The 27,747-nt window shown below is 41.0% G+C and overlaps 1 protein-coding gene across 1 annotated transcript in view; it reads left to right on the plus strand.

Moving 5' to 3' along the window:
• The window catches only part of LOC109907967 (neurotensin receptor type 1-like), a 45,780-nt gene extending 19,293 nt beyond the window's left edge, over positions 1-26,487 (plus strand). The window contains exons 2-4 of the mRNA XM_020506285.2: positions 11,769-11,970; positions 24,206-24,287; positions 25,496-26,487. Of these exons, the coding sequence (XP_020361874.1) occupies positions 11,769-11,970; positions 24,206-24,287; positions 25,496-25,745 (534 nt within the window). The 3' untranslated portion in view covers positions 25,746-26,487. The remainder of the gene's footprint in view (positions 1-11,768; positions 11,971-24,205; positions 24,288-25,495) is intronic.
• Positions 26,488-27,747: the final 1,260 nt, after the last annotated feature.

Raw genomic sequence — 27,747 nt, forward strand, 5'->3', positions numbered from 1 at the left:
CTCGTTAGGGCCATGCAATCAGACGGTTCATGTTTTCCCAAAGCATGTTCTGCCCTGCCGTTTCTGACCCTGTTCATTACGCACACTAAGTCCTCTCAGGTTTTCAGAAGGGGGAGCTTTTACACCAATTTCCCTGGCAGACAGACCAACCACCTAATTTCCAGTCATCTGTCTAAAAGCAGGAGGGCAGAACAGGGCAAAGGGAAACCCCAAACTCCTAGGGACCAGTGCCAAGACAACAGACTTAGGCCGTGTCTGAATTCTTGCATTCTAAATAGTAGGCATTTTGGGTATGCGAAAAAATTGTTTTACGAGAAATGTAGAATTGTTTTTAGGTTTTAAATGCCAGGATATCATACTCATTTTGTCTTTTAATCTATCAGAATTCGCTGCACACTTGAGGAAGATAATCATCTTCAGAAACCCAAGTGTGTCTGACAACATCTAATAATCAGCTGAGGAGACACACTGTACCAAAATGAATGAATGGCGGGACACAACCTTTGGAGTGTAGGGGTATAAAACTAACTATGTACTGGCTGATCCTATTTTCAGTCATGTTAAATAGAAGTCACAGGCTCTCTGATTTGAAAGGTCACAGGTGTTTTGAGGGTCCATGCTGTCGTGTCTTTGGCATCATTAAAACTGAAGACTTATTTATCAAATAAGTCTCTGTAATTATTATTACGCTATGTAACTGTAATTAACTAGGGAGTCGGGGCACCAAGGAAAATATTCAGATTAGAAAGTTATCTTCCTAATATCTGATCAATTAGTCTTCGAATTAATGAATGGGGAGTTGGACGTGAATGAATTTGCAAAAGCAAATTAAATTAATCGATAATGATTAATGATGCCTGGATAGGCTATCTGGGAAGTTGGTTCATTTAGGTTACTATTGCAAAGTTTAAGATGTCTCATTTAATTGGAAGAACCTAGAAAGGTATGTTCGACAATTTAAATAAATTCAATGAGAGGATGATACCCAATTGAGATTGCTGGATTATCATAAAAGTAATGGTAGGTACATTCACCACTATGGTATAATTTCCCCTCAGGCCACAGCCATATGGAATTCCCGCTGGAGGCGGAACAGATTGATTGTGCTTTGCAAAAGCAGATTTTAATGATTGATCAAACCTGTATAGGATATCTGGGAATTAAACTTTAAATTAACCTGAGAGCTTTATCTAAGTTAAAACTTCTTAGGGCTGCAATCCTGTTCACGGGATGATATGACAACAGCCAGTGAAAGTGCAGGGCGCCAAATTCAAAACAACAGAAATCTCATAATTAAAATTCCTCAAACATACATGTATCTTATACCGTTTTAAATGTAATCTTGTTGTTAATCCCACCACAGTGTCTGATTTCAAATAGGCTTTACAGCGAAAGCACCACAAACGATTATGTTAGGTCACCACCAAGCCACAGAATAAACACAGCCATTTTCCAGCCAAAGATAGGAGTCACAAAAAGCACAAATAGAGATAAAAATTAATCACTAACCTTTGATGATCTTCATCAGATGACACTCATAGGACTTCATGTTACACAATACATGTATGTTTTGTTTGTTAAAGTTCATATTTATATCAAAATATCTGAGTTTACATTGGCGCGTTATGTTCACTAGTTCCAAAAACATCCAGTGATTTTGCATAGCCACATCGATTCAACAGAAATACTCATTCATCATAAATGTAAATGATAATACAAGTTATACACATGGAATTATAGATATACCTCTCCTTAATGCAACCGCTGTGTCAGATTTAAAAAAACTTTACAATAATCTGAGACGGCGCTCAGAAATATAATACAATTAGCCGCCATGTTGGAGTCAACAAAAAACTGAAATTACATGATAAATATTCCCTTACCTTTTATGATCTTCATCAGAATGCACTCCCAGGAATCCCAGGTCCACAATAAATGCTTGATTTGTTCGATAATGTCCGTTATTTATGTCCAATTAGCTACTTTTGTTTGCGAGTTTGGTATACATATCCAAAACGCTCGTGCATTTCTTCGGACAAAAACTTCAAAAAGTTATATTACAGGTCGAAGAAGCATTTCAAACTAAGTACAGAATCAATCATTAGGATGTTTATCATAAATCTTCAATAAAGTTCCAACCGGAGAATTCCTTTGTGTCTTGAGGAGGAATGGAACGCAAGTCGATATCATGTGGAATTACGCGTGACCAGGAAATGGCTGACTCATTCAGCTCTTATTCAGTCCCACAACACAGTAGAATCCTCATTCAAGTTTCTAAAGAAGGTTGACATCTAGTGGAATCCCTAGGAAGTACAATTCCATTCATATCCCAATGTGAATTCAATTGGGCCTGGTTTGAAAATCCACCAACCTCAGATTTCTCACTTCCTGTTTGGATTTCTTCTCAGGTTTTTGCCTGCCATATGAGTTCTCTTATACTCACAGACATCGTTAGAATAGTTTTAGAAACTTCAGAGTGTTTTCTATCCAATACTAATAATAATATGCATATATTAGCAACTGATACTGAGGAGCAGGCGGTTTACTCTGGGCACTTCTGGGCACCTTTCATCCAAGCTTCTCAATAGTGCCCCTGCAGCCATAAGAAGTTAATGTGGAAAACGTTAATCTTGTCTCATTGTAGAAGCCCAATAAAATTGGATATTATTTAAAAGGTAAATCTGTCAATTTCACTTGTTAGTTCAATTGAATGAAACATCGATATCCAGTCAATTGCGATTGGCTGGATATCTTAACGTGATCCACGTTTGGATTTACCCTACTTCTTTTAAGAGATGTACTTGCGATGTACTTCACCACCAGTGATGCAGAATACTGAAATCAAACGGAAGTACAAAGGGCTGGACTTCCGTCGCGCAAGGCGGGGGAATTTAAATGGACACCGGAAATAATGTTTCTATTTTGTTAGCTTAGCATCCCGTGCAAGCTAATCCTACGTTGTTCAGAAATATCACTTCCAAGCACAAAATAGGGTCCTCTCACCATGGAAAGGGTGGGTTTACTAGTGACGTCTCACATGAACCCATTCGGCATAGCGTTATGTTTACCGGAGCGACACGGTACATAAATACAGATATGCCTGTGGTCTGCCCACACTTGCTTAGTGCGGTAGGAGGACAGAATACTTTGGCTCGGTCACGGAACAGATATCTTCTCATTTCTAACCTTACTGGCTCTATGTACTTGCTCTAGAAGTTAATATTGACCGACAGAAATAGTACCGTTTGGCCTAACGGACTAAATCTGGAATGTTTCACTCATTGCTCTGACGCTAACGACACACGACCGGAGGCGCTCCGTAATAGCTTGTTCCAATGGGAATACACACACAACCAATTTGTATAGAAAGCAGTCTGTTTGTACAATTCTGTTTGCACAATTGATATATAGAATTCCACAGCTGTCACGCCCTGACCTTAGAGATCCTTTTTAGGTCTCTATTTTGGTTTGGTCAGGGCGTGAGTTGGGGTGGGCATTCTATGTTTTGTGTTTCTATGATTTTCTATTTCTACGTTTTGGCCGGGTATGGTTCTCAATCAGGGACAGCTGTCTATCGTTGTCTTTGATTGGGAACCATACTTAGGTACCCTTTTTCCCACCTGTGTTCCCAACTTTATTCCCAACTTTATAGCTTCATTGTTTGTTTTGTCGGCGTCATTTCGAATAAAAGAGAAAATGTACGTTTACGACGCTGCACCTTGCTCCAGTTCCTTCAACAGCATGACAACAGCAAAGTTTAATTCTATCTTAGATTCCTCGCACGGGGGCATCAAATATGTCGTGTCTTTGGCATCATTAAAACTGAAGACTTATTTATCAAATAACTCTCTGTAATTATTATTATGCGATTAAACTGATTAATCATGTAACTGTAATTAACTAGGAAGTCATTACCTCATTCCAAACGTTGTAAATTGTTGGTTATCTGCACAAACCCAGTCTTCACTATGAGTCATCCATACATCAATTGTCTTAAAATTATTTATTTACTAAGTACTCACAGAAATGCACAACAAACAGTAGATATGGTTACAAGGAAATTATAGGAGATAGTGCCCTAGTGGACTAAACCGGCATGGTGGCTTGTAAGAGACAAAAGGGGAGTGGGAGGGGGGGGGGGGTCAGCTGAGAAGGCACTACAGAGTTGATAATTATAACCATTGAAATGCTAATCCTTTGCACATGAACGCTCACTCATTCGGGAATAATTGCAATCAATATATACAGTGGGGCAAAGTTATTCCACTTAAAAAGATGAGAGAGGCCTGTAATTTTCATCATAGGTACACTTCAACTATGACAGACAAAATGAGAAAAACAAATCCAGAAAATCACATTGCAGGATTTTTTATGAATTTATTTGGAAATTTAAAGGTGGAAAATAAGTAATTGGTCAATAACAAAAGTTTATCTTAATACTTTGTTATATACCCTTTGTTGGCAATGACAGAGGTCAAATGTTTTCTGTAAGTCTTCACAAGGTTTTCACACACTGTTGCTGGTATTTTGGCCCATTCCTCCATGCAGATCTCCTCTAGAGCAGTGATGTTTTGGGGCTGTTGCTGGGCAACATGGACTTTCAACTCCCTCCAAAGATGTTCTATGGGGTTGAGATCTGGAGACTGGCTAGGCCACTCCAGGACCTTGAAATGCTTCTTACGAAGCCACTCCTTCGTTGACCGGGTGGTGTGTTTGGGATCATTGCTGAAAGACCCAGCCACGTTTCATCTTCAATGCCCTTGCTGATGGAATGAGGTTTTCACTCAAAATCTCACGATACATGGCCCCATTCATTCCTTCCATTTTCATTCCATTCCATTTCCTTTACACGGATCAGTCCCTTTGCAGAAAAACAGCCCCAAAGCATGATGTTTCCACCCCCATGCTTCACAGTAGGTATGGTGTTCTTTGGATGCAACTCAGCATTCTTTGTCCTCCAAACACAACGAGTTGACTTTTTCCCCAAAAGTTATATTTTGGTTTCATCTGACCATATGACATTCTCCCAATCTTCTTCTGGATCATAAAAATGCTCTCTAGCAAACTTCAGACGGGCCTGGACATGTACTGGCTTAAGCAGGTGGACACGTCTGGCACTGCAGGATTTGAGTCCCTGGCGGCGTAGTGTGTTACTGATGGTAGGCTTTGTTACTTTGGACCCAGCTCTCTGCAGGTCATTCACTAGGACCCCCGTGTGGTTCTGGGATTTTTGCTCACCGTTCTTGTGATCATTTTGACCCCACGGGTGAGATCTTGCGTGGAGCCCCAGATCGAGGGAGATTATCAGTGGTCTTGTATGTCTTCCATTTCCTAATAATTGCTCCCACAGTTGATTTCTTCAAACCAAGCTGCTTACCTATTGCAGATTCAGTCTTCCCAGCCTGCTGCAGGTCTACAATTTTGTTTCTGGTGTCCTTTGACAGATCTTTGGTCTTGGCCATAGTGGAGTTTGGAGTGTGGCTGTTTGAGGTTGTGGACAGGTGTCTTTTATACTGATAACAAGTTCCAACAGGTGCCTTTAATACAGGTAACGAGTGGAGGACAGAGGAGCCTTTTAAAGAATAAGTTACAGGTCTGTGAGAGCCAGAAATCTTCCATGTTTGTAGGTGATCAAATACTTATTTTCCACCATAATTTGCAAATAAATTCATAAAAAATCCTACAATGTGATTTTCTGGATTTTATTTTCTCATTGTGTCTGTCATAGTTGAAGTGTACCTATGATAAATTACAGGCCTCATCTTTTTAAGTGGGAGAACTTGCACAATTGGTGGCTGACTAAATACTTTTTTGCCCCACTGTATGCTGAATGGGTGTGGACAAAGAAGAGCTATCCAGTAGGTTTACCAATTCATTCAAGGGCCATTTTCTCAAAAGTGGGGTTACAAGTTTATCAATTTTCAAAGCAGAATTACTTTCCCATTTCTTCTCAACTTTAGTGTATAATATACCATTTTCTAGCTCTGAGTCCCTACTTTTATCCAATGTAAAAAACATAATTTCAAACGTTGCTACTTAAATCCGAATTGAGCAGGTCAGTCACATCAGATTTATTTTTCAAAAAATATGCATTTCTAAAACCCTGTTTTTGCTTTGTCATTATGGGGTATTGTGTGTAGCTTGATGAGGGGGAAAACAACGCTTTTAATACATTTTTGAATGATGCAGTTGCATAACAAAATGTGGAAAAAGTGAAAGGGTCTAAATATATTATTATTTAACCTTTCTTTAACTAGGCAAGTCAGTTAAGAACAAATTCTTATTTACAATGATGGCCTAACCTGGCCAATCCCGGACGACGCAGGGCCAATTGTGCGCCGCCCAATCACAGCCGAATGTGACGCAGCCTGGATTCGAACCAGGTACTGCAGTGACGCGTCTTGCACTGAGATGCAGTGTCTTAGACCACTGCACCACTCAGGATTCCGAATGGCGCAGTACATACTTTCCGATGCACTGTAAATGAGATTTTTCTGTATTTAATCTTCAAACTATTTGCAAAAATGTCTAAAAACATGTTTTCCCTTTGCTATTATGTGTTATTGTGTGTAAATGGGTGAGCTGTTTTAATGATTTAATCAATTTGGAATTCAGGCTGTAACACAACAAACTGTAGAATTAGTCAAGGGGTATGAATACTTTCTGAAGGCACTGTAAGAGCGAGGAGTGTAATTTGACCAGATACAACATAGCATTTTTCATTTCCTTTATAACTATTATTTTAATTGGCCTATTCGGCTGTAATTATTTAGCCTACCCCACCCTCATTAGCCAGTATCTAGTTTATATTCTACTTTATAACATTATGATATGTCGTTTCTATTTTAAAGGAATTCAAATCTATTAACAAATGTTTTAGGTAGGAAAGACATAGGCTACTGTAAAATGTAATTGAATTTCTCTTGGAATAGAAGCACCATAATATAAATTAAATCCTGTCTCGGTGCTCTGCAGACAATCGCTTCGACCTCAGATTATAACAGAACATGGCCAAGATGTTCAAATGTTCATAAATGACCAGCATGGTCGTATAATAATAAGGCAGAACAGTTGAAACTGGAGCAGCAGCACGGTCAGGTGGACTGGGGACAGCAAGGAGTCATCATGTCAGGTAGTCCTGGGGCATGGTCCTAGGGCTCAGGTCCTCCGAGAGAGAGAAAGAAAGAGAGAATTAGAGAGAGCATATGTGGGGTGGCCAGTCCTCTTCTGGCTGTGCCGGGTGGAGATTATAACAGAACATGGCCAAGATGTTCAAATGTTCATAAATGACCAGCATGGTCGAATAATAATAAGGCAGAACAGTTGAAACTGGAGCAGCAGCACGGCCAGGTGGACTGGGGACAGCAAGGAGTCATTATGTCAGGTAGTCCTGGGGCATGGTCCTAGGGCTCAGGTCCTCCGAGAGAGAGAAAGAAAGAGAGAATTAGAGAGAGCATATGTGGGGTGGCCAGTCCTCTTCTGGCTGTGCCGGGTGGAGATTATAACAGAACATGGCCAAGATGTTCAAATGTTCATAAATGACCAGCATGGTCGAATAATAATAAGGCAGAACAGTTGAAACTGGAGCAGCAGCACGGTCAGGTGGACTGGGGACAGCAAGGAGTCATCATGTCAGGTAGTCCTGGGGCATGGTCCTAGGGCTCAGGTCCTCCGAGAGAGAGAGAATTAGAGAACGCACACTTAGATTCACACAGGACACCGAATAGGACAGGAGAGGTACTCCAGATATAACAAACTGACCCTAGCCCCCCGACACATAAACTACTGCAGCATAAATACTGGAGGCTGAGACAGGAGGGGTCAGGAGACCCTGTGTGCCTTTCCAAATCATGTCCAATAATTTGAATTTACCACAGGTGGTGTTACGGATACAGGTATCCTGTGTGTGTGAATCCTGTGTGTGTGTATCCTGTGTGTGTGTATCCTGTGTGTGTGTTTCTTTTCTCTCCTTCTCTCCTCACAGGTGAAAATCATCACTCCCCAATCAGTCAACAATCAATCATCAATCAGAAGACACACCTCCTCCTATTTCCTACCCTATCACAGTTCCTTCCCCATGGTTTAAAAACCCCATCATTTGTTTGCTCTAGAGCTAGCTCAATATCTCTCGGTAAATGCCATGTCTGTAGGTCTCTGTGTTTCACTCTCGCTTTGTGTCTTAACCTCTCTTTTGTTTGAGCACCTCATAGCACTTTGTCATCACCTGTGAGTATTGTTTTTGGTTATGGTGTTTGTTTGTTGCTGGTGGGAAAAGGGGGAAACCAAGACAAGTCGCCCATGGGCATACACTACCAGTAGGTGAACTTTGTTAAATACACTAGTTAGAACTGGGCGGACCACCCACTGTATTTTTGGTTAGTTAGCTGTTGTTAAAGTAGGCTAGTCTAGCTTAGGGGTGTTTTTGTATATTTATTGTTTCTTTCCTTGGGTCCAGCTCAGCCCCTTTTCCTGCTCCCCCCATTACCGTGTGTTTATAAATAAACCTGGAGTTTGACGGTAGACTTCTGTTGTCGTGGTTATTTCGTTCACACTTTTACTTTGTCACAATTATAATTTGCATGAGTTATGTTACACGGCTCATTAACCATCCCCCCTAGACTGTCGGGCCAAAAGGGATTCGTAACAGGTGGACTCCAAGTTGTTGAAACAACTCATGTATGATCAATGGAAACAGGATTCACCTGCGCTCAATTTTGAGTCTCATAGCAAAGGGTCTGAATACTTATCTAAATTATGTATTTCTGTAGTTTTTTTATAAATGTGCAAAATAAAACAATACAACCCTTTTCGCTTTGTCATTATGGGGAATTGTGTGTAGATTGATGTGGGGGATTAAAATGATTTAATACATTTTAGGATAAGGCTGTAATGTAACAAAATGTGGCAAAATTCAAGGGGTCTGAATACACTTCGAATGTGTGGGCATGTGGACTCAGCAGACCAAAAACATAAAGCATGGCACGTCTTTGTACTTGAGCGGCTGTGCCTTTTTAGGTCTTCTTAGCTCAAACTCCTCTCCTAATGTGCATTATGTCAATATACATACATTGAAGAAAGACTGACAGTTAAGTACTGTGGTCAGTTTGTATTACCCTATAAATTAAAGTATAGTGGCTGTTGGGGTCTAATTTGGGAGAGAGGGTCCACCTAGAGACTGAAATGGGATCAGTGGAGGCACCACACACGCCTAAGAGAAATGTCCAATGCCCTCCCAGTCACCCCAACCCAATCCCCTGGCTAAAGCCCCTCTCCATTCTCACCAATAACCACCATTGAACCTTTGTTAATATGACAAGCAAGGTATAATAATGATTAAACATCCTTAACTGTCCAGAACTCTTATTCATTTTACAATGGGTTTGCAAGTCACAAAAAAAAGCATTGTATATAATTAAATCCTTCCTTCTCACTTTCTCTCTCTATCCCAAACCAAATCCATCCCTCTCCACCACCCCTCCCAGTTCTCCCCCCTTTACCCCACCCAAGTTTATTCCAACCTCACATTTGTACTTTTTACTCACCCTTTTTGCCAAACAAGCATAGCTTGTTCCACCCTCCCATCCATACCCATCCTTGCGCCCCCAAGCCAAGCTTATCACCACCTCCCATACATGTCCTCTCTTACCCACCTAGGGCAAGTTTATCCCAACATCCATCTTTTCCACCCTCCCTTCTTCTCAGACACGTCTACACCCCTCTCTACATCTACTTACTCATCCATTCTCCTTCATTCACACACAACACACAGAGGGTACAAAACATTAAGGACACCTGCTCTTTGCATGACATAGACTGACCAGGTGAAAGCTATTATCCCTTATTGAATTCACTTGTTAAATACACTTCAATCAGTGTATATGAAGGGGTGGAGACAATTGAGACATGAATTGTGTATTTGTGCCATCCAGAAGGTGAAGGGACAAGTTGAAATATTTAAGTTCCTTTGAACAGAGTTTGGTAGTAGGTGCCGGGTACACCGGTTTGTGTACAGAACTGCAACGCTGCTGGGTTTTTCATGTTCAACAGTTTCCCGTGTGTATCAAGAATGGTCCACCACCCAAACAATATCCAGCCAACTTGAAGAAACAGTGGAAGAATTGGAGTCAACATGGGAATGCTTTTGACACCTTGTAGAGTCCATGCCCTGATGAATTGAGGCTGTTCTGAGGGCAAAAGTGGGGGATGGGGGAGACTCAATATTCCTAATGTTTGGTATGCTCAGTGTATACCCATATGCACATACACCCACTCACACCCTCTCTCCCACACAAACAGGTCAATTATTGACAATTACTAACATACATGCTATATTTCCCAATAATATTGTGTTTCAGTGTCCATGTCTCTCATTGGCATCAGCTAATTCCATCCCTACTTCCTAAAGAAGAACAGTTACTTGGGGACAATAGATTGAGTCTAGATTGTATTGGAGGAGGGGGAAAGAATATTGTCTGAACTTACAATGAACTGGTCTTGGGCATCACTGTATGTAGCCTAGTATGCTTATCACTTTTTTCAGCTTCTTCCTCTCCTTAGGGCATTGGGCTCTCAACTGGAAAGATTTCCTGCAACCTGTTCAGGGCGAATGTGAACTCCATCCTCTGTGTTACCTTCCATGCCCACAGCACTGCCGGGAATCGGAATTGAGTCTTTATTCCTTTTTCCTCCAGTGACTGTTTGAACAGAAGGAATTGCTTACGCTTTTCCCTCCGTTTAGCAGACAGATCCTAGATGAATCAAATGGACTGGCCATGGATTTGAATCTCCTTTCCCCCTTGTCTTCAGAATATTGACTTTGGTCGCATAGTTTCACAGTTTACAGATTACCATGCAAGGGTATTTAGCGTTCTTCTGTTTCATGCCGATCTGATGGCATCGCTCTAGATCCTCCGGTGATACATCCACGCCAAGCTCCTCCGATAGTTTGTGTTCCTTTTGGGTACTTTTTGTTTTGGGTTGCTTTGGGTACTTTTGGATTGTTCTGCGTATCTGTTTTGGGTTGTTTGGGGTGATTTAGTTGGACCCCCTATCTCCCCCCATGAGCACAACAAAGTGCATAACACAAATAATTATCCAAAGGTTTAGCTTGGGCACACATTACAGCACCAGCTTTGCAAAAGCACTTGCCCAAATTATTATTTTGACAGCATACCATGGCATTATCCGTTTTCTCCCATTTCAAGCCTAATCAGTATGTAATCTAGGCAAACTGAGAGCCGCTAAAATCTGTTAATTAAGACGATTAACATCTTTCATCCGAAATTATCGTTGCGCTTGAAAAACAATGGAAGCGGTGCAAGGCGGGGACTGTGGGGGCACAGCAGGTAGGGCGGGGTGGGGATAGGGGTTCCCAGAATACTAATGATGAAACGCATATTGTTCAAGCACCACCGCTGATATTAAAGGACAGCAGCTGATAAGAGAGGGGAACATGGCTGAAACTTCTGGTCTGTCTGGTGTAGCATTCAGATATCAGATAACATATAGCTAATTATTTCCAGACACAGGTACAGGGCCATCTTCCACATTGTCCTCTCCTCTACTGTTTACTCTCTCTCTTTCAGACCAACTTTTAAACAGACTTAAAAGGAATCAATATGTCTATTGATCGTTGATGATTGCATTTCCAAAACTGTTTGAGTCAAATACTATATTATAGTAAATACTATATTGGCTCATTGGCAGAATTCCAAAAAGTACACAGTCTTACTAACTTTATCTCACTGCCCCTCCCTTTCTCTGGACAGGTGAATGTGTTCCTGTCCTTTGTGGTTCCCATGGTAGCCATATCTGCTCTGAATGGGGTCATCGCCAGTCAGCTGCTGCGTATGTTCAGAGAGACGAAGCAGGACACCCGCATCTGCATCATTGAAGGCAACCCTACCATGCTGAGTATCGCTGTGGAGCCAAACCGCACACAGTCGCTGCGTCATGGAGTCATGGTTCTACGTAAGTATACAATGCTCACTTGTGTACACATACAAGCACACACGCACACACACACAGCTATGAAGAGTTAAACACAAGACTATGCCTTTTAACTGGCAGAAATGCTTAAACAGGTATGTGCAGTTGAAGTCGGAAGTTTACATACAGTTAGGTTGGAGTCATTAAAACTCATTTTTCAACCACTCCACAAATTTATTGTTAACGAACTACAGTTTTGGCAGTTTCGAGAAAATGATGTCATGGCTTTAGAAGCTTCTGATAGGCTAATTGACATCATTTGAGTCAATTGGGGATGTACCTGTGGATGTATTTCATGGCCTACCTTCAAACTCAGTGCCTCTTTTCTTGACATTATGGGAAAATCAAAAGAAATCAGCCAAGACCTTAGAAAAATCATATGTAGGCTTCCACAAGTCTGGTTCATCCTTGGGAGCAATTTCTAAACAGCTGAAGGTACCACGTTCATCTGTACAAACAATCGTACGCAAGTATAAACACCATGGGACCATGCAGCCGTCATACCGCTCAGGAAGGAGACACGTTCTGTCTCCTAGAGATGAACGTACTTTGCTGTGAAAAGTGCAAATCAATCCACAGAACAACAGCAAAGGACCTTGTGAAGATGCTGGAGGAAACAGGTACAAAAGTATTGATATTCACAGTTAAACGAATCCTACATCAACATAACCTGAAAGGCCTCTCAGCAAGGAAGAAGCCACTGCTCCAAAACCGCCATACATACTAAAAACATACTACGGTTTGCATCTGCACATGGGGACCAAGATCGTACTTTTTGGAGAAATGTCCTCTAGTCTGATGAAACAAAAATAGAACTGTTTGGCAATAATGACCATGTTTGGTTGCAAGTTGAAGAACACCATCCTAACTGTGAAGCACAGGGGTGGCAGCATCATGTTATGTTGGTTCTTTGCTGCAGGAGGGACTGGTGCACTTCACATAATTGATGGCATCATGAGAACGGACAATTATGTGGATATATTGAAGCAACATCGCAAGACATCAGTCAGGAAGTTAATGCTTGGTCGCAAATGGGTCTTCCAAATGGACAATGACCCCAAGCATACTTCTAAAGTTGTGGCAAAACGGCTTAAGGACAACAAAGTCAAGGTATTGGAGTGGCCATCACAAAGCCCTGACCTCAATCCTATAGAAAATTTGTGGGCAGAACTGAAAAAGTGTGTGCGAGCAAGGAGGCCTACAAACCTGACTCGGTTACACCAGCTCTGTCAGGAGAAATGGGCCAAAATTCACCCAACTTGTTGTGGGAAGCTTGTGTAAGGCTTCCCAAAACGTTTGACCCAAGTTAAACTATTTAAAGGCAATGTTACCAAATACTAATTGAGTGTATGTAAACTTCTCACCCACTGGGAATGTGATGAAAGAAATAAAAGCTGAAATAAATCATTCTCTCTACTATTATTCTGACATTTCACATTCTTAAAATAAAGTGGTAATCCTAACTGAACTAAGACAGGGCATTTTTACTAGGATTAAATGTCAGGAATTGTGATAAACTGAGTTTAAATGTATTTGGCTAAGGTGTATGTAAACTTCCGACTTCAACTGTATGTATGTATGTATTATGTATGTATGTTTGTAAGAACTACTACATACCGAAGAACAGTCATTAGACATTAGACGATGGGGTCTCAACTTTTGTGAGACCCCATCTCCAAGCCAATAAATAACATATTGGTAACAACTGAGATTAAGGTTGTTTATGTCCTGATAAAATTGTAAGTAGCCTTGCACGAGCAATAACAGCTCATAGGAACAGTAGTATGTCCTATTTCTGTAGTGTGAGCCGGCTTGATGTACAAGTAAAACCCCTGGACAGGACGCTAGTCTTTCGTAGGGCCTTACCCCCTATCTATCTATTTAATGCTGAATGCCAAGCAAAAACGCATCAGGGCCCATTTTTACAGTCTTTGGTATGACTCGGCCAGGGATCAAACTCCCAAACTTCCAATCTTAGACACACTAACCATAAGGCCATTGAGTTGGTTGATATAATAGCGTACTGGAGCTATAAAGAGTACATTTATCCAAGGACGCCAAAGTAGTCCTCCCTCCCATGACAAATATGCGTAAAGATGTTTAAAAGAACAGACGCCGGCCCACCCAGCCTGAGCCTCACTCTTCATATCTCTAAGCACCACTGATTTCATTTGCAGTAAGGGACACACTATCTAAGAGAGAACCTGCAGCCAAATCTACTACCTGAATAAATCCTTTCCATTAGCTAGGTTTTCATCTAATTGGTGACACATTTTCATGTGAATATCCCAAAATCTGCATACAGAAAATGTGCAAATCTTCCCACAGTGGCGTTTCCAACAAATTGACTTACAGAAAACAGTGTGTGAGGATGTAGTGCACACAAAATGTAATTTTTCGCTTAAATTTTCATGTACTAAATAAAAATCTGAAGTTCAATGTGTTTCCATCGCGTTTTGTCACAACAACTCTGGTCGTCTTGGCACGTGCGCTCTAGCCAGCAGCTGGAGATACATAATTAAATGATTATAGATCAGAGCAAGAATATACAGTACCAATCAAATATTTGGACACACCTACTCATTCAAGGGTTTTTCTTTATTTTTTACCATTTTCTACATTGTAGAATAATAGTGAATACATAAAGTATAAAATAACACATGGAATCATGTAATAACAAAAAAAGTGTTAAACAAATCAAAATATATGTTATAATTGAGATTCTTCAAAGTAGCCACCCTTTGCCTTGATGACAGCTTGGCATTCTCTCAACCATCTTCATGAGGAATGCTTTTCAAACAGTCTTTAAGGAGTTCCCACAAATGCCGAGCACTTGTTAGCTGCTTTTCCTTCACTCTGCGGTCCAACTCATCCCAAACCATCTCAATTGGGTTGAGGTTGGGTGATTGTGGAGGCCAGGTCATCTTCCTTTATTATTTTCCCCTAGCCCTACCACCCCTCCCCTAACAACAACACTTAGGCTTCTACTTCCAGCTTATACTGGACATACTATGTAAATTCTATGGACACAATGTATTTTACAATAGTTATATTTAGTTTGTTTTTAATTCTGTCCTTCAGCTACGTACAGTGCCTTGCAAAAATATTCATGTTTTTCCTATTTCGTTGCATTACTTCCTGTATTTTAAATAGATTTTTATTTGGATTTCATATAATGAACATACACAAAATAGTCCAAATTTGTGAAGTGAAAATAAATAAATAACTAATAAAAAAGTGGAAAGTGGTGCGTGCATGTGTATTCACCACCTTTGCTATGAAGACCCTAAATAAGATCTGGTGCAATCAATTACCTTTAGAAGTCACATAATTAGTTAAATAAAGTCCACTTGCATCCAATCTAAGTGTCACATGATCTGTCACATGATCTCAGTATATATACACTTGTTCTGAAAGACCCCAGTGTCTGCATCACCACTAAGCAAGAGGCACCACCAAGCAAGCAGCACCATAAAGACCACCATTAAATCTATTATTAAAAAATGGAAAGAATATGGCACCACAACAAACTGCTAAGAGAGGGCCACCCACCAAAACTCACAGACTAGGCAAGGAGGGCATTAATCAGAGGCAACAAAGAGACCAAAGATAACCCTGAGCTGCAAAGCTCCACAGCGGAGATTGGAGTATCTGTCCGTAGGAACACTTTAAGCCGTACACTGCACAGAGCTGGGCTTTACAGAAGAGTGGCAAGAAACTAGCCATTGCTTTAAAAAATAAATATGCAAACATGTTTGCTGTTTGCCAAAAGGCATGTGGGAGACTCCCCAAACATATGGAAGAAGTTACTCTGATCAGATGAGACTAAAATTTAGCTTTTTGGCCATCAAGGAAAATGTTATGTCTGGCGCAAACCCAACACCTCTCATCACCCCGAGAATCTCATCCCCACAGTGAAGCATTGTGGTGGCAGATGGGGATGTTTTTCATCAACAGGGACTGGGAAACTGGTTAGAATTGAAGGAGTGATGGATGGCGCTAAATATTTTTGTTAGTTGCATGTGTGACAACTCTACCAGTCTTATTTATGATATAATTGACAAAGATTATACCTTTTTATAAAAAAAATGTATAGATATATATTTTTTTGTTGATCAATTAGTATATTTGAGTTTAACCATAATATTTGCTGTATTATTTGTTCTGTCTTTTCTGGTGGATTAAACTGAAATTGCAACCAACTTTCTATCACTTGTTTTAAAAAATAGTGATATTTTGGAGATGATTTCAATAAAAAAAAGAATAAAAGTGAGATATTGTAATCTGAATAAAGGGAAAAAGGCAATTCTTGAACATGGGGTGAGACATTCTTACTAATCTACCTGAGAACCAGTTTGGATTTAAGTATGACTGAAGCATTTTGTGAGAGGTCTAACGCTTTAATATTTAATCATTTCTTCCCCCGGAATTCATATTATATTATATAAATAGGCCTGTTTAATTCTGTCTTGCTTGCCGTTCCAAATCAAATGTAATATTTTTAGCCCATATAATAATATAACAGGTTGCTAGGTGTAGGCAAGGCCACAAGCAAATAGGTAAACTGGGATACGACTAAAGAGTGAATCAGGGTGATTCTTTTTCTTCACAAATAGACAGGTATTTTTCTTTCCATGGTAGCAAGATTTTTTTTTTTTTTTTTATTTTTTTTATTTAACCTTTATTTAACCAGGTAGGCTAGTTGAGAACAAGTTCTCATTTGCAACTGCGACCTGGCCAAGATAAAGCATAGCAGTGTAGGACAACACAGAGTTACACATGGAGTAAACAATTAACAAGTCAATAACACAGTAGAAAAAAAGGGGAGTCTATATACATTGTGTGCAAAAAGGCATTAGGAGGTAGGCGAATAATTACAATTTTGCAGATTAACACTGGAGTGATAAATGATCAGATGGTCATGTACAGGCAGAGATATTGGTGTGCAAAAGAGCAGAAAAGTAAATAAATAAAAACAGTATGGGGATGAGGTAGGTGAAAATGGGTGGGCTATTTACCAATGGACTATGTACAGCTGCAGCGATCGGTTAGCTGCTCAGATAGCAGATGTTTTAAGTTGGTGAGGGAGATAAAAGTCTCCAACTTCAGCGATTTTTGCAATTCGTTCCAGTCACAGACAGCAGAGTACTGGAACGAAAGGCGGCCAAATGAGGTGTTGGCTTTAGGGATGATCAGTGAGATACACCTGCTGGAGCGCATGCTACGGATGGGTGTTGCCATCGTGACCAGTGAACTGAGATAAGGCGGAGCTTTACCTAGCATGGACTTGTAGATGACCTGGAGCCAGTGGTTCTGGCGATGAATATGTAGCGAGGGCCAGCCGACTAGAGCATACAAGTCGCAGTGGTGGGTGGTATAAGGTGCTTTAGTGACAAAACGGATGGCACTGTGATAAACTGCATCCAGTTTGCTGAGTAGAGTGTTGGAAGCAATTTTGTAGATGACATCGCCGAAGTCGAGGATCGGTAGGATAGTCAGTTTTACTAGGGTAAGTTTGGCGGTTTTACTAGCGTTTAAGAGCAGTTGGAGGCGACGGAAGGAGTGTTGTATGGCATTGAAGCTCGTTTGGAGGTTAGATAGCACAGTGTCCAAGGACGGGCCGGAAGTATATAGAATGGTGTCATCTGCGCAGAGGTGGATCAGGGAATCGCCCGCAGCAAGAGCAACATCATTGATATATACAGAGAAAAGAGTCGGCCCGAGAATTGAACCCTGTGGCACCCCCATAGAGACTGGCAGAGGACCGGACAGCATGCCCTCCGATTTGACACACTGAACTCTGTCTGCAAAGTAATTGGTGAACCAGGTTGGATCTGATTTTAATAGCTAAGATTTTGATGGCCATAATAAATAGATATGCCAATAGTGGACAACCTTGTTTTACTCCTCTTTGACAGTTTAATACTTTCGGAGAAAAAGCGATTGTTTACTATTTTACAACTTGAGTTACTATAGATAACTTTAACCCATTGTATGTAGATTTTCTCCTAAATGTATATATTTCAGGCATTTATACTGTATATAAATTCCAGTCGTACTTTATCAAAAGTCCGCTATGAACACTAGGCCTGGTTTCCCAAATTTCTCATTGTATTCTAATTGTTTCCAATACTTGTCTTATATTATCTCCAATGTAGAATAATTTTTGGGCGGGAATTTTTTTGTTGTCAAACTGCAGTCAATTATGGATCATCATGTCACCAGAATCAGACCCTCGAGATTTATTGGAAATTAGCATCAAGATCACCATGCACTTTCACCGCACTGTGAAGTTCATAAGTTATTTAATCTGTAGCCTAATAAACTGCATGGTTTCCCTAGTCGTAGTGGGAGGACCACACAACATATCATTGCGTGACTCCAAGTTTGCTTTGATATGATGGTAATTATATCAATAGTTGCGCATAAATTACCAATCTATTACAAATCTCGCATAGTTAATTTTCCCGACACAGAAAGATCCCACCATGTCGAACGAAGGAATTATCTTTCTGCATTTATAAAATTGTACCGAAGCGTCCTATTTCCATCCCAGCTGTCATTATTTATTTTTTTCTAAGTTATGACTTTACTCACCTAAAAACTGTGGATGGAAATGTGGTTAATGAAGTACGAAAAAGGAGAATAGTATCTCACAGCTTTCTCCATCTGCTGTGGCTAGTTGGGTAGACACATGACCAAAGTCTTCAAAGGACAAGTTAACCTCCTTCAACTCCTGATTACCATAATAATAGGATGGAGTTGTTTCTTTATGCCTGGCGTCAGGCTGTCAGCATTATTAGCTCAAAGCCTCCTCCTCCTAGAGGGGAAGACGGACGGACGGCACTCAGTGATTACATCCACTTGAAACAGTAGTGGACCATAATCATCAACCTCTGTCCTCTTAGTGAACTAGCTGCACACTGATAAATACAGGCAAAGTGAATCTTTCTGAAAAACTGCCATATAGTAGTAGGACAAGGCCATTACTGTTGGCACTTAACCTCAGTGACAGCACTCAGAGTCCCACTCAAACTGATGCAACTGGCTTGTTTTGGTAACAGACATTAACCTCCCCTGAACACACTAGCTCATGCCTGTCACTCCGGGCTCTGATCACAATCATGACAGGAAAAAATGGAAAGGCCCCTTCTTAATTGATTGGCAATCACAAAGTGGAACTAAGTGGACTTAATGTGAGTTAATGTGTGTGTATGAGCGCGTTCAGAAATGAACCAACCCTGGAGAAAATCAGAGGCTTTAATCACTGTGACAGTATTATCCAGTCTGTCCGAGCTGAGTCAATGAGAAATGACTGTTTTACTCTTTCATGTTTATTTGCTCTGTGTTCATGTTTAAGTGTGTGTCTTTGCCCGCCTGCTGCTTCGTGTTGCTAACGGCTGGATGGTGGGGTTAAATAGACTTTGATCAGAGCCACAGTGGAGCTCCACATGGAGACAGACAGCGCTCTGACTTACAAAACTACAGCGAGATGCCCTTTCTTCCCGCTCTATCATCTCTTTCATGAGCTAATGAGCCAACATGATATCACATGCCATTTGTAAAGGTAAGACAATGAAACCTGCAGCTTTCATAGACTCAAAGCACTCTTAGCTGAACTCTGTATTGTAGACTTTCCAAGGAATTCCACCACTGACCCAATGGATAAAATTCCATACAGTCCATCATAGTTCCTGTAGCAACTGATTGTCCATTGTGAAAGCATATGTGCAGACATGCAAGTTTGCTAATTAGACACAGGTTTGTTACCTTGACCATAAGATAAAGACCCACATACACAGAAACAGACTGGGTTTACACATCCATATCTGTATACTACTGTATATTCTGTGAACTTGATAGCACTGCTAGCTGATAATCATAACAGTTATCACAATTTAATTCATCCTCTGAGATTCAAGTTTTGTAATTTTCCTCGCTATTAGATCATCAAAGACAATAAAACAAATATATGAATGAATTGGAAAGACATATTAATTGTGATTTACAGATACAATAAGCTTGACCATAATAAGGCTCCAGCATCTCTAATCATCCTTTATGGTCCATGACTAAAGCCAGGGCTCTGATTCAACCAGGGTATGTCACTGACACTGCCTAATGGACACCCATCTGAGGTAACGTTTCAACCCTTGCAAACTCTTGCAAATATCCAATTAAAATAGTTACATTATTTTTAAATTTGGACCCCAGATCAGCGCTCGCTTAAACTAATCTTGCCACTGAGAACCAATTCTCATGTGTGACATCACATCTGTCACAAGAGACTAGTAAAAACAGCAAACTTGATTTTAAAATGTAAAGTAATTTCGTATAGGGACGAACTTTTCTGCTCTGTTTCACACAAATTTTTTACTGCTTCCACGGACCACAACAGGGTGGTCATTGTGTGGGTGTCCAGACTGAGGAAGAGAGATTGGCTTGGACAGAGAGCAGGAGTGAAACCGCCAGCCTGTAATGTACTCATCATGACAAAATCACCGACAGAAAAACAAATGTTTAGAAGAAACAAAGGATGTCTCCATGAAACTGATGTACTCCCACAGCGCAAAGACACATTGAAGACTATGGAAAAGGACAAATTTACACATCATGGTTGTCACGTCTACTCCCGCTCCTTCCCTCCAGCGTTTGACGTCGCCAGAATACTAACCCCCCCGTCCTGGGATCCATCATTACGCACACCTGCACGTCCTCATCAGACACACCTGGACTCCATTACCTCACTTATTACCACCCCTATAGCTGGCACTCTTCCCCAGTCAGTGTTGTTCCTGTGTTTATGCGTAGGCACTAGTGTTATGTTGTCTCGTTCCAAGTTTGTTGTTTTATTAAATGTTTCACCTGCTTCTCGACTCCTAGCATCTCCGTTACAACGGTGGTTATCAATAAATATCATGGATCACGGAATCTGTTCAATTTCTGAATTGACTGGCATCGATGTGGAATTGACTCAAATTCCAAGGGACAATGGTCTGATTATGAGAAAAAGTTGTGTTGAATTGCATTGAACATACTTGGTAATTTGTTACACCTTTGCTGGCTATCATCACATTAGAAAGAATGTTCTGTTCAAAGAGACCATTACAAAGTACACAGACGCTCCCTTTTTAAAACCTCCCTCAATAAAATGTAGTCTTTGACCACACCACACACACCCACGTCAATGTCCCAGTTTAGGCCCATGTCCCACAGTACCTGGATAGGGAAGATGGGGCAGCTGATCCCTATAGCCCTTACAGTCCCTGACAAACTTGAGGAAGGGGTCGATACGGAAAAAGAGCTGGGTGATGATGAAGTCGGCCCCGGCGTCCACTTTCTCCTTCAGTCTCAGGTCCTCGTCGTAGCTCTCCGTGGCCAGTGGGGTAGCCTGCCCCAATGAAAGGGTTTTAATGCTCAATTTGTGTGTGTTTGAGTGTATATAGATCACATTTGTGACCCGTTTCAAGAAACTAGGCGTATGTCACACGTCACTACTTCACAGGAGAGGAATTTTAACGTTTTTTTTGTTTTTTTTTATCTAGAAAATGCCTTCTTGTACATGTGAACTTTCATGTGCCTTAATAACAAACGTGTATGCCATTTGTAAATATGAATACAATTGTTAAATTATGGGCTGGACATGCCGAGAGATGAGTTCGGATTGGCCCGCCATGTAGCACGCTTCTTTCTATAACATGAGCTGCTCAGTATTAAAATATTTGTAGATAATCCTTGCTACCGCAGCTTTTTGGAAAGATATAACGTTAGCCATGGAAAACTGCAAAAGTGTTGCTTCAGCTCTCAACATCGCTGCGCAGGATTTAGCTATCGACAAAGATCCGTGGGAAAATTTATGATGGACCACTTTCTGCACAAATTCAGTGTGAACTGGAGCAACTTGACACAACAACGGGCCAGGTAGCCTAGTGGAGCGGCAGGTAGCCTAGTGGAGCGGCAGGTAGCCTAGTGGTTAAAGCGTTGGGCCAGTAACCAAAAGGTTGCTGGATTGAATCCTCAAGCTGACAAGGTAAAAATCTGTCGTTCTGCCCCTGAACAAGGCAGTTGTTCCCCGGTAGGCCGTCATTGTAAATAAGATTTTGTTCTTAACCGACTTGCCTAGAAAGTACTTTATTTTTCAAACTAAAAAACAGGCTGTAGCTATCTACAAACCAAAATGGAAAAGACACGCTGCCGTGAAGCGTTCATCCATGTATACGGAACAGTCTAACAGTCTAGCTACATTTTCAGATATTACACATTTCTAATTTTGTCAGAAAGTAATTTCATTGCATGTTAAAGTGTACTGTTCGCTAGCTACATGTCTAAAGAAAAGACTTCACTTTTTCAGAGGATTACATGACCCATCAAGTTAGCCAGGTGTGTCTAGGGGTGATTATGGCCATCTATTATATTTCATGAACATGTGTACAGTACAAATCTATTATATTTCATGAACATGTGTACAGTATCAGTCAATAGTTTGGACACACCTACTCATTCCAGGGTTTTTCTTTATTTGTACTATTTTCTACATTGTAGAATAATAGTGAAGACCTCAAAACTATGAAATAACAGATATGGAATCATATGGGGCGGTAGGCTCACGTCACTAGGCAGCTCACGGATGCATTTCCCTTTTGTAATGCATTATCATTTTCAAGGCCTGCCACATCCAACGAGCATCAGAGCCAGCGTACTAGAATTTGATCTTAGTCCTGTATTGACGCTTTGCCTGTTTGATTGGTCGTCGGAGATCATAGCGTTTATTTTACAGAAGCGTCCAAATTAGTGTCACGCTCCTTGAAAGCGGCAGCTCCAGCCTTTAGCTCAGTTGCCTGTAATCCATGACTCCTGTGTGGATATATATGTATGGTCACTGTGGGGACGACATCATAGATGCACTTATTAATAAAGCCGGTGACTGATGTGGTAAACTCCTCAATGTTTCCGGATGAATCCCGGAATATGTTCCTGTATCTTAGCATCTGCTTCATCGAACCACTTCCGTATTGAGCGCATCACTGGTACTTCCTGCTAGAGTTTTTGCTTGTAAGCAGGAATCAGGAGGATAGAGTTATGGTCGGATTTGCCAAAGGGAGGGCAAGGGAGAGCCTTGTATGTGTTTCAGTGCGTGAAGATCTAGCATGGTGTCATCTTTAGCAGCACAGGTGACATGCTGGTAAAAACAGAATATTTCAGGTCCCGTTGATGGAATAGTCTCGAACAGAGGTCATCCAGTTTATTCTCTAGTGACTGTATGATAGAACGGAGGGTAGAGGCAGTTTATTTGCTTGCCAACATAGTCCCGTCAGGATACCGTCTCCTCTGCCTCTCTTGCGCCGTCGCTTCCGCTTTCAAGTCCTGGGATTAGGGCCTGGTCCGTATTAAACACGTTGAAGTAGAAATTGTCATCCAAATCAAGGTTAGTGATCTCTTTTCAGATGTCCAGAAGCTGTTTTTGGTTGGCAGAGATATTATGTACAAAAACAGTTAAGATCAGCGTCAGAAAATAGCAGAATTGGTCAGGAGTCTGTAAAATGGCTGCTATCCACTGCAGCGCCATCTCACCCTGTAACAATTAAGCTAATTAGTCTTTGGTTTATTTAGTAGCATGTCAAATACCTACAGCGCGGTTCCCCAACTGGCGGTCCGCGGCCTGTGTGTGGCCCCCCAAGTTTTTAGAGACTTTTTACATTTATTTTTATTTCAACCACCGGGAAATCAGCGATTTTTATTGAAGAAATCTGTATTCCCACGCATAATTTAAGAGAAGTGATCGTATACAAATGTGAGCAAGGTTCGAAATTATTTTGTTTTAGTTAAACATCTGTTTGGGCTTCTTGCGGTCGATATGCAGTCTACAAACTATTTGTAATTATGTTGCGAGCTCCCGACCATCTGCTCAAGAGAAAATCGTCCCGCGGCTGAATCTATTTGATGATCCCTGATCTATAGTATACTGCTAATATGTACTGCTATTGTTACTGTGAAAGCAATGTTTGTCTTAGACCCACTGCACCTAATTCAACTGTGCAGGCTTTGATCATGTGTTACCCTGATGACAGAGATTCACACTCTGGTTTTATCCCAAATGGCTTCCTATCACTATAGTGCACTATATAAGGGATAGGGTACCATTTCAGATGGAGCGTCTGTCTCTGCCTGAATAGTATAACAAGTCTTTACATCTCTCTCTCTCTCTCTCTCTCGGCAGGGGCTGTGGTTGTTGCCTTTGTGGTGTGCTATCTACCATATTATGTACGGCGCCTCATGTACTGTTACGCAGAGTTCACAGAGTGAGTAACATGCAGACATTTCAATGGGTACACATACCAGTAAATAAGTGTTTTGTATACTTTATTTCATACATAGTACACACACATTGGTTGACTGGTCAGAGAGTCATCCATCAGAGCAGGGTGACAGAGGGGAGCTCAGCCACCCATTCAGAGTAGATAGATCTCCCTGATTAAATTAGCAAAGTCTTTCTCTCGCCAATGTCCAAACGATCGCCTGACAACTATCAATATATGTTTTTTTAATTGAACCAAATGCACACCATTGAGTAAGTGATTGCAGAAGGGAGTTTAAAGCTAAGGAAGCACGTCCCAGAAAGGATTCAAATAAAACTTCACAGATGGAGAAGGTGGTTGTGTATATATATATACACTGAGTGTACAAAACATTAGGCATGCCTTACTAATATTGAGTTGCACCCCCTTTTGCCCACAGAACAGCCTCAATTCGTCAGGCATGGACTCTACAAGGTGTCGAAAACGTTCCACAGGGATGCTGGCCTATGTTGACTCCAATGCTTCCCACAGTTGTATCAAGTTGGCCGGATGTCCTTTGGATAGTGGACCATTCTTGGTACACACGGGAAACTGTTGAGCGTGAAAAACCCAGCAGCATTGCAGTTCTTGACACACACAAACCAGTGCGCCTGGCACCTACTACCAGGCCCAGTTCAAAGGCACATAAATATTTTGTCTTGCCCGCTCACCCTCTGAACGGCACACCATAAACAATCCATGTCTCAATCGTCTCAAGGCTTAAAAATCCTTCTTTAACCTGTCTTCTCTCCTTCATCTACACTGATTGGAGTGGATTTTACAGGTGACATCAATAAGGGATTATAGCTTTCACCTGGTCAGTTTGTCATGGAAAGAGCAGGTGTTCCTTATGTTTTGTACACTCGGCGTGTAAGCCTTCTGTAAACAAGTTTTCCCATCTGACATTCTTCAATGGTTTACTTCACCCCTCTATCATCTGAGACCTAATGCTCAATTTAAACACATTTGTCTTGGAGAGGACAGTAGAAGTACATTTTGTTAACAGTTGTGGTTAATAAAGAGGAAAACTATTGGCAAACAATTATTTAAATTTACAATGACACATGAATTGGCATACATGTTGGTGATATGAAGCTTTTCAGTATTGCATCAATCAATGAAAACCACTGATTGTTCCTCCCTGTGCTCCCCTCCCTCCACCTCCCCGACAGGGAAGGGTATGATTACTACCACTACTTCTTCATGGTGACCAACGTCCTCTTCTATGTGAGCTCAGCCATCAACCCAGTCCTCTACAACCTGGTCTCAGCCAACTACCGGGAGATCTTCTTCAACACGCTCCGCTGCCTCTGCCTACCATGTCGTCGCAAGAAACAGAGACGTCCTCTGACCAGACACTCCATCAGCATCTGCAGTAACCACACCTTCTCCTCCAACATCATCAAGGAGACCGTCTACTGACAGAACCACACCCCTGATAACATTCCATTTCAGAACTGCAATGTATGTATTCTAGTACTCGGCAGGACTAAATATGGGCTTGATGGGGACTCTGGCACTTTGAATCGCTGACACGTTGTGCTACATAGGCTACACACACAGAACATATCCAAAATGTGATATTGGTATGATTAATAGAAAGAAAGATGAAGTGTTGGATGTAATAGTCTTTAACGCTGTAAATAATGTAACATCTATGTACATTCAGATTTTTATAGAACTATCAATGCTACTCGGTTTTAACCACACAGTAGTTTATAAAATTATATGATGACGATCAGAACACGTATCTTTGAAGTTGGAGGCAAAAAACTGGAAGTGACTTCCCCTCAGTTTTTGAACATTGTAAGCTTTTTAATTGGTCTTCAATGGGAAAAAGAGCAATGGTGTTTCAAGGGCAAAAACATAATAAAAGGCATCTGGCAGAAGTAAATTCATCCACATACACAAATACGTGTATGTATATTTATCTTTAATGCGTTTTCACGAATTGTATGTAATAATCGTAAAGCCAGTGCATAAGATTAGGGGACATGACGCGGCAGTAAAGTGGAAGGGGCGGTGTTATCCAATTCTTTTTTTGGGATACAGGGAATGGTAATCAAATGAACCATTTATTATCTGCTGAGGAACTAATGCCTGGAAAGAGTATTGATAAAAACAAAATGTCTGGTCATTAAAAAATTTAAATGCTCTGCTTGAACTGTGAATGTTAATGAAATGCTGAGAGAAGATGTGATATTGTGAAGAAGAGCAACAGATGGCAGTTACAGTTCATGGATGATCTGCTGTGGGGTTGAGCCCTATAGGCTGATCTAGTATGCCAACTCCTGACCAATTACAGCAACACAGTTGAAGTCAGAAGTTTACATACACCTTAGCCAAATACATTTCAACTCAGTTCTTCACAATTCCTGACATTTCATCCTAGTTCAAATTCCCTTTCTTAGGTTAGTTAGGATCACCACTTTATTATAAGAATGTGAAATGTCAGAATAATAGTAGAGAGATCTATTTAATATTTTATTTCTTTCATCACATTCCCAGTGGGTCAGAAGTTTACATACACTCAATTAGTATTTAGTAGCATTGCCTTTAAATGGTTTAACTTGGGTAGAATATTTCGGGTAGCCTTCCACAAGCTTCCCACAACAAGTTGGATGAATTTTGGCCCATTCCAACTGACAGAGCTGGTGTAACTGAGTTAGGTTTGTAGGCCTCCTTGCTCGCACATGCTTTTTCAGTTCTGCCCACACACTTTCTATAGGATTGAGGTCAGGGCTTTGTGATGGCCACTCCAATACCTTGACTTTGTTGTCCTTAAGCCGTTTTGCCACAACTTTGGAAGTATGCTTGGGGTCATTGTCTATTTGGAAGACCCATTTGCGACCAAGCTTTAACTTCCTGACTGATGTCTTGAGATGTTGCTTCAATATATCCACATCATTTTCCCTCCTAATGATGACAATATTTTGTGAAGTGCACCAGTCCCTCCTGCAGCAAAGCACCAACACAACATGATGCTGCCACCCCTGTGCTTCACAGTTGGGATGGTGTTCTTTAGCTTGCAAGCGTCCCCCTTTTTCCTCCAAACATAACGATGGTCATTATGGCCAAATAGTTATATTTTTGTTTATTCAGACCAGAGGACATTTCTCCAAAAAGTACGATCTTTGTCCCCATGTGCAGTTGTAAACCGTAGTCTGGCTTTTTTATGGCAGTTTTGGAGCAGCGACTTCTTCCTTGCTGAGCGGCCTTTCAGCTCATGATGATATAGGACTCGTTTTACTGTGGATATAGATACTTTTGTACCCGTTTCCTCCAGCATCTTCACAAGGTCCTTTGCTGTTGTTCTGGGATTGATTTGCACTTTCGGCACCGAATTTCATTCATCTGTAGGAGACAGAACGCGTCTCCTTCCTGAGCGGTATGACGGCTGCGTGGTCCCATGGTGTTTGTACAG

Source organism: Oncorhynchus kisutch, linkage group LG17 (assembly GCF_002021735.2).
Source record: "Oncorhynchus kisutch isolate 150728-3 linkage group LG17, Okis_V2, whole genome shotgun sequence".
NCBI lineage: Eukaryota > Metazoa > Chordata > Actinopteri > Salmoniformes > Salmonidae > Oncorhynchus > Oncorhynchus kisutch.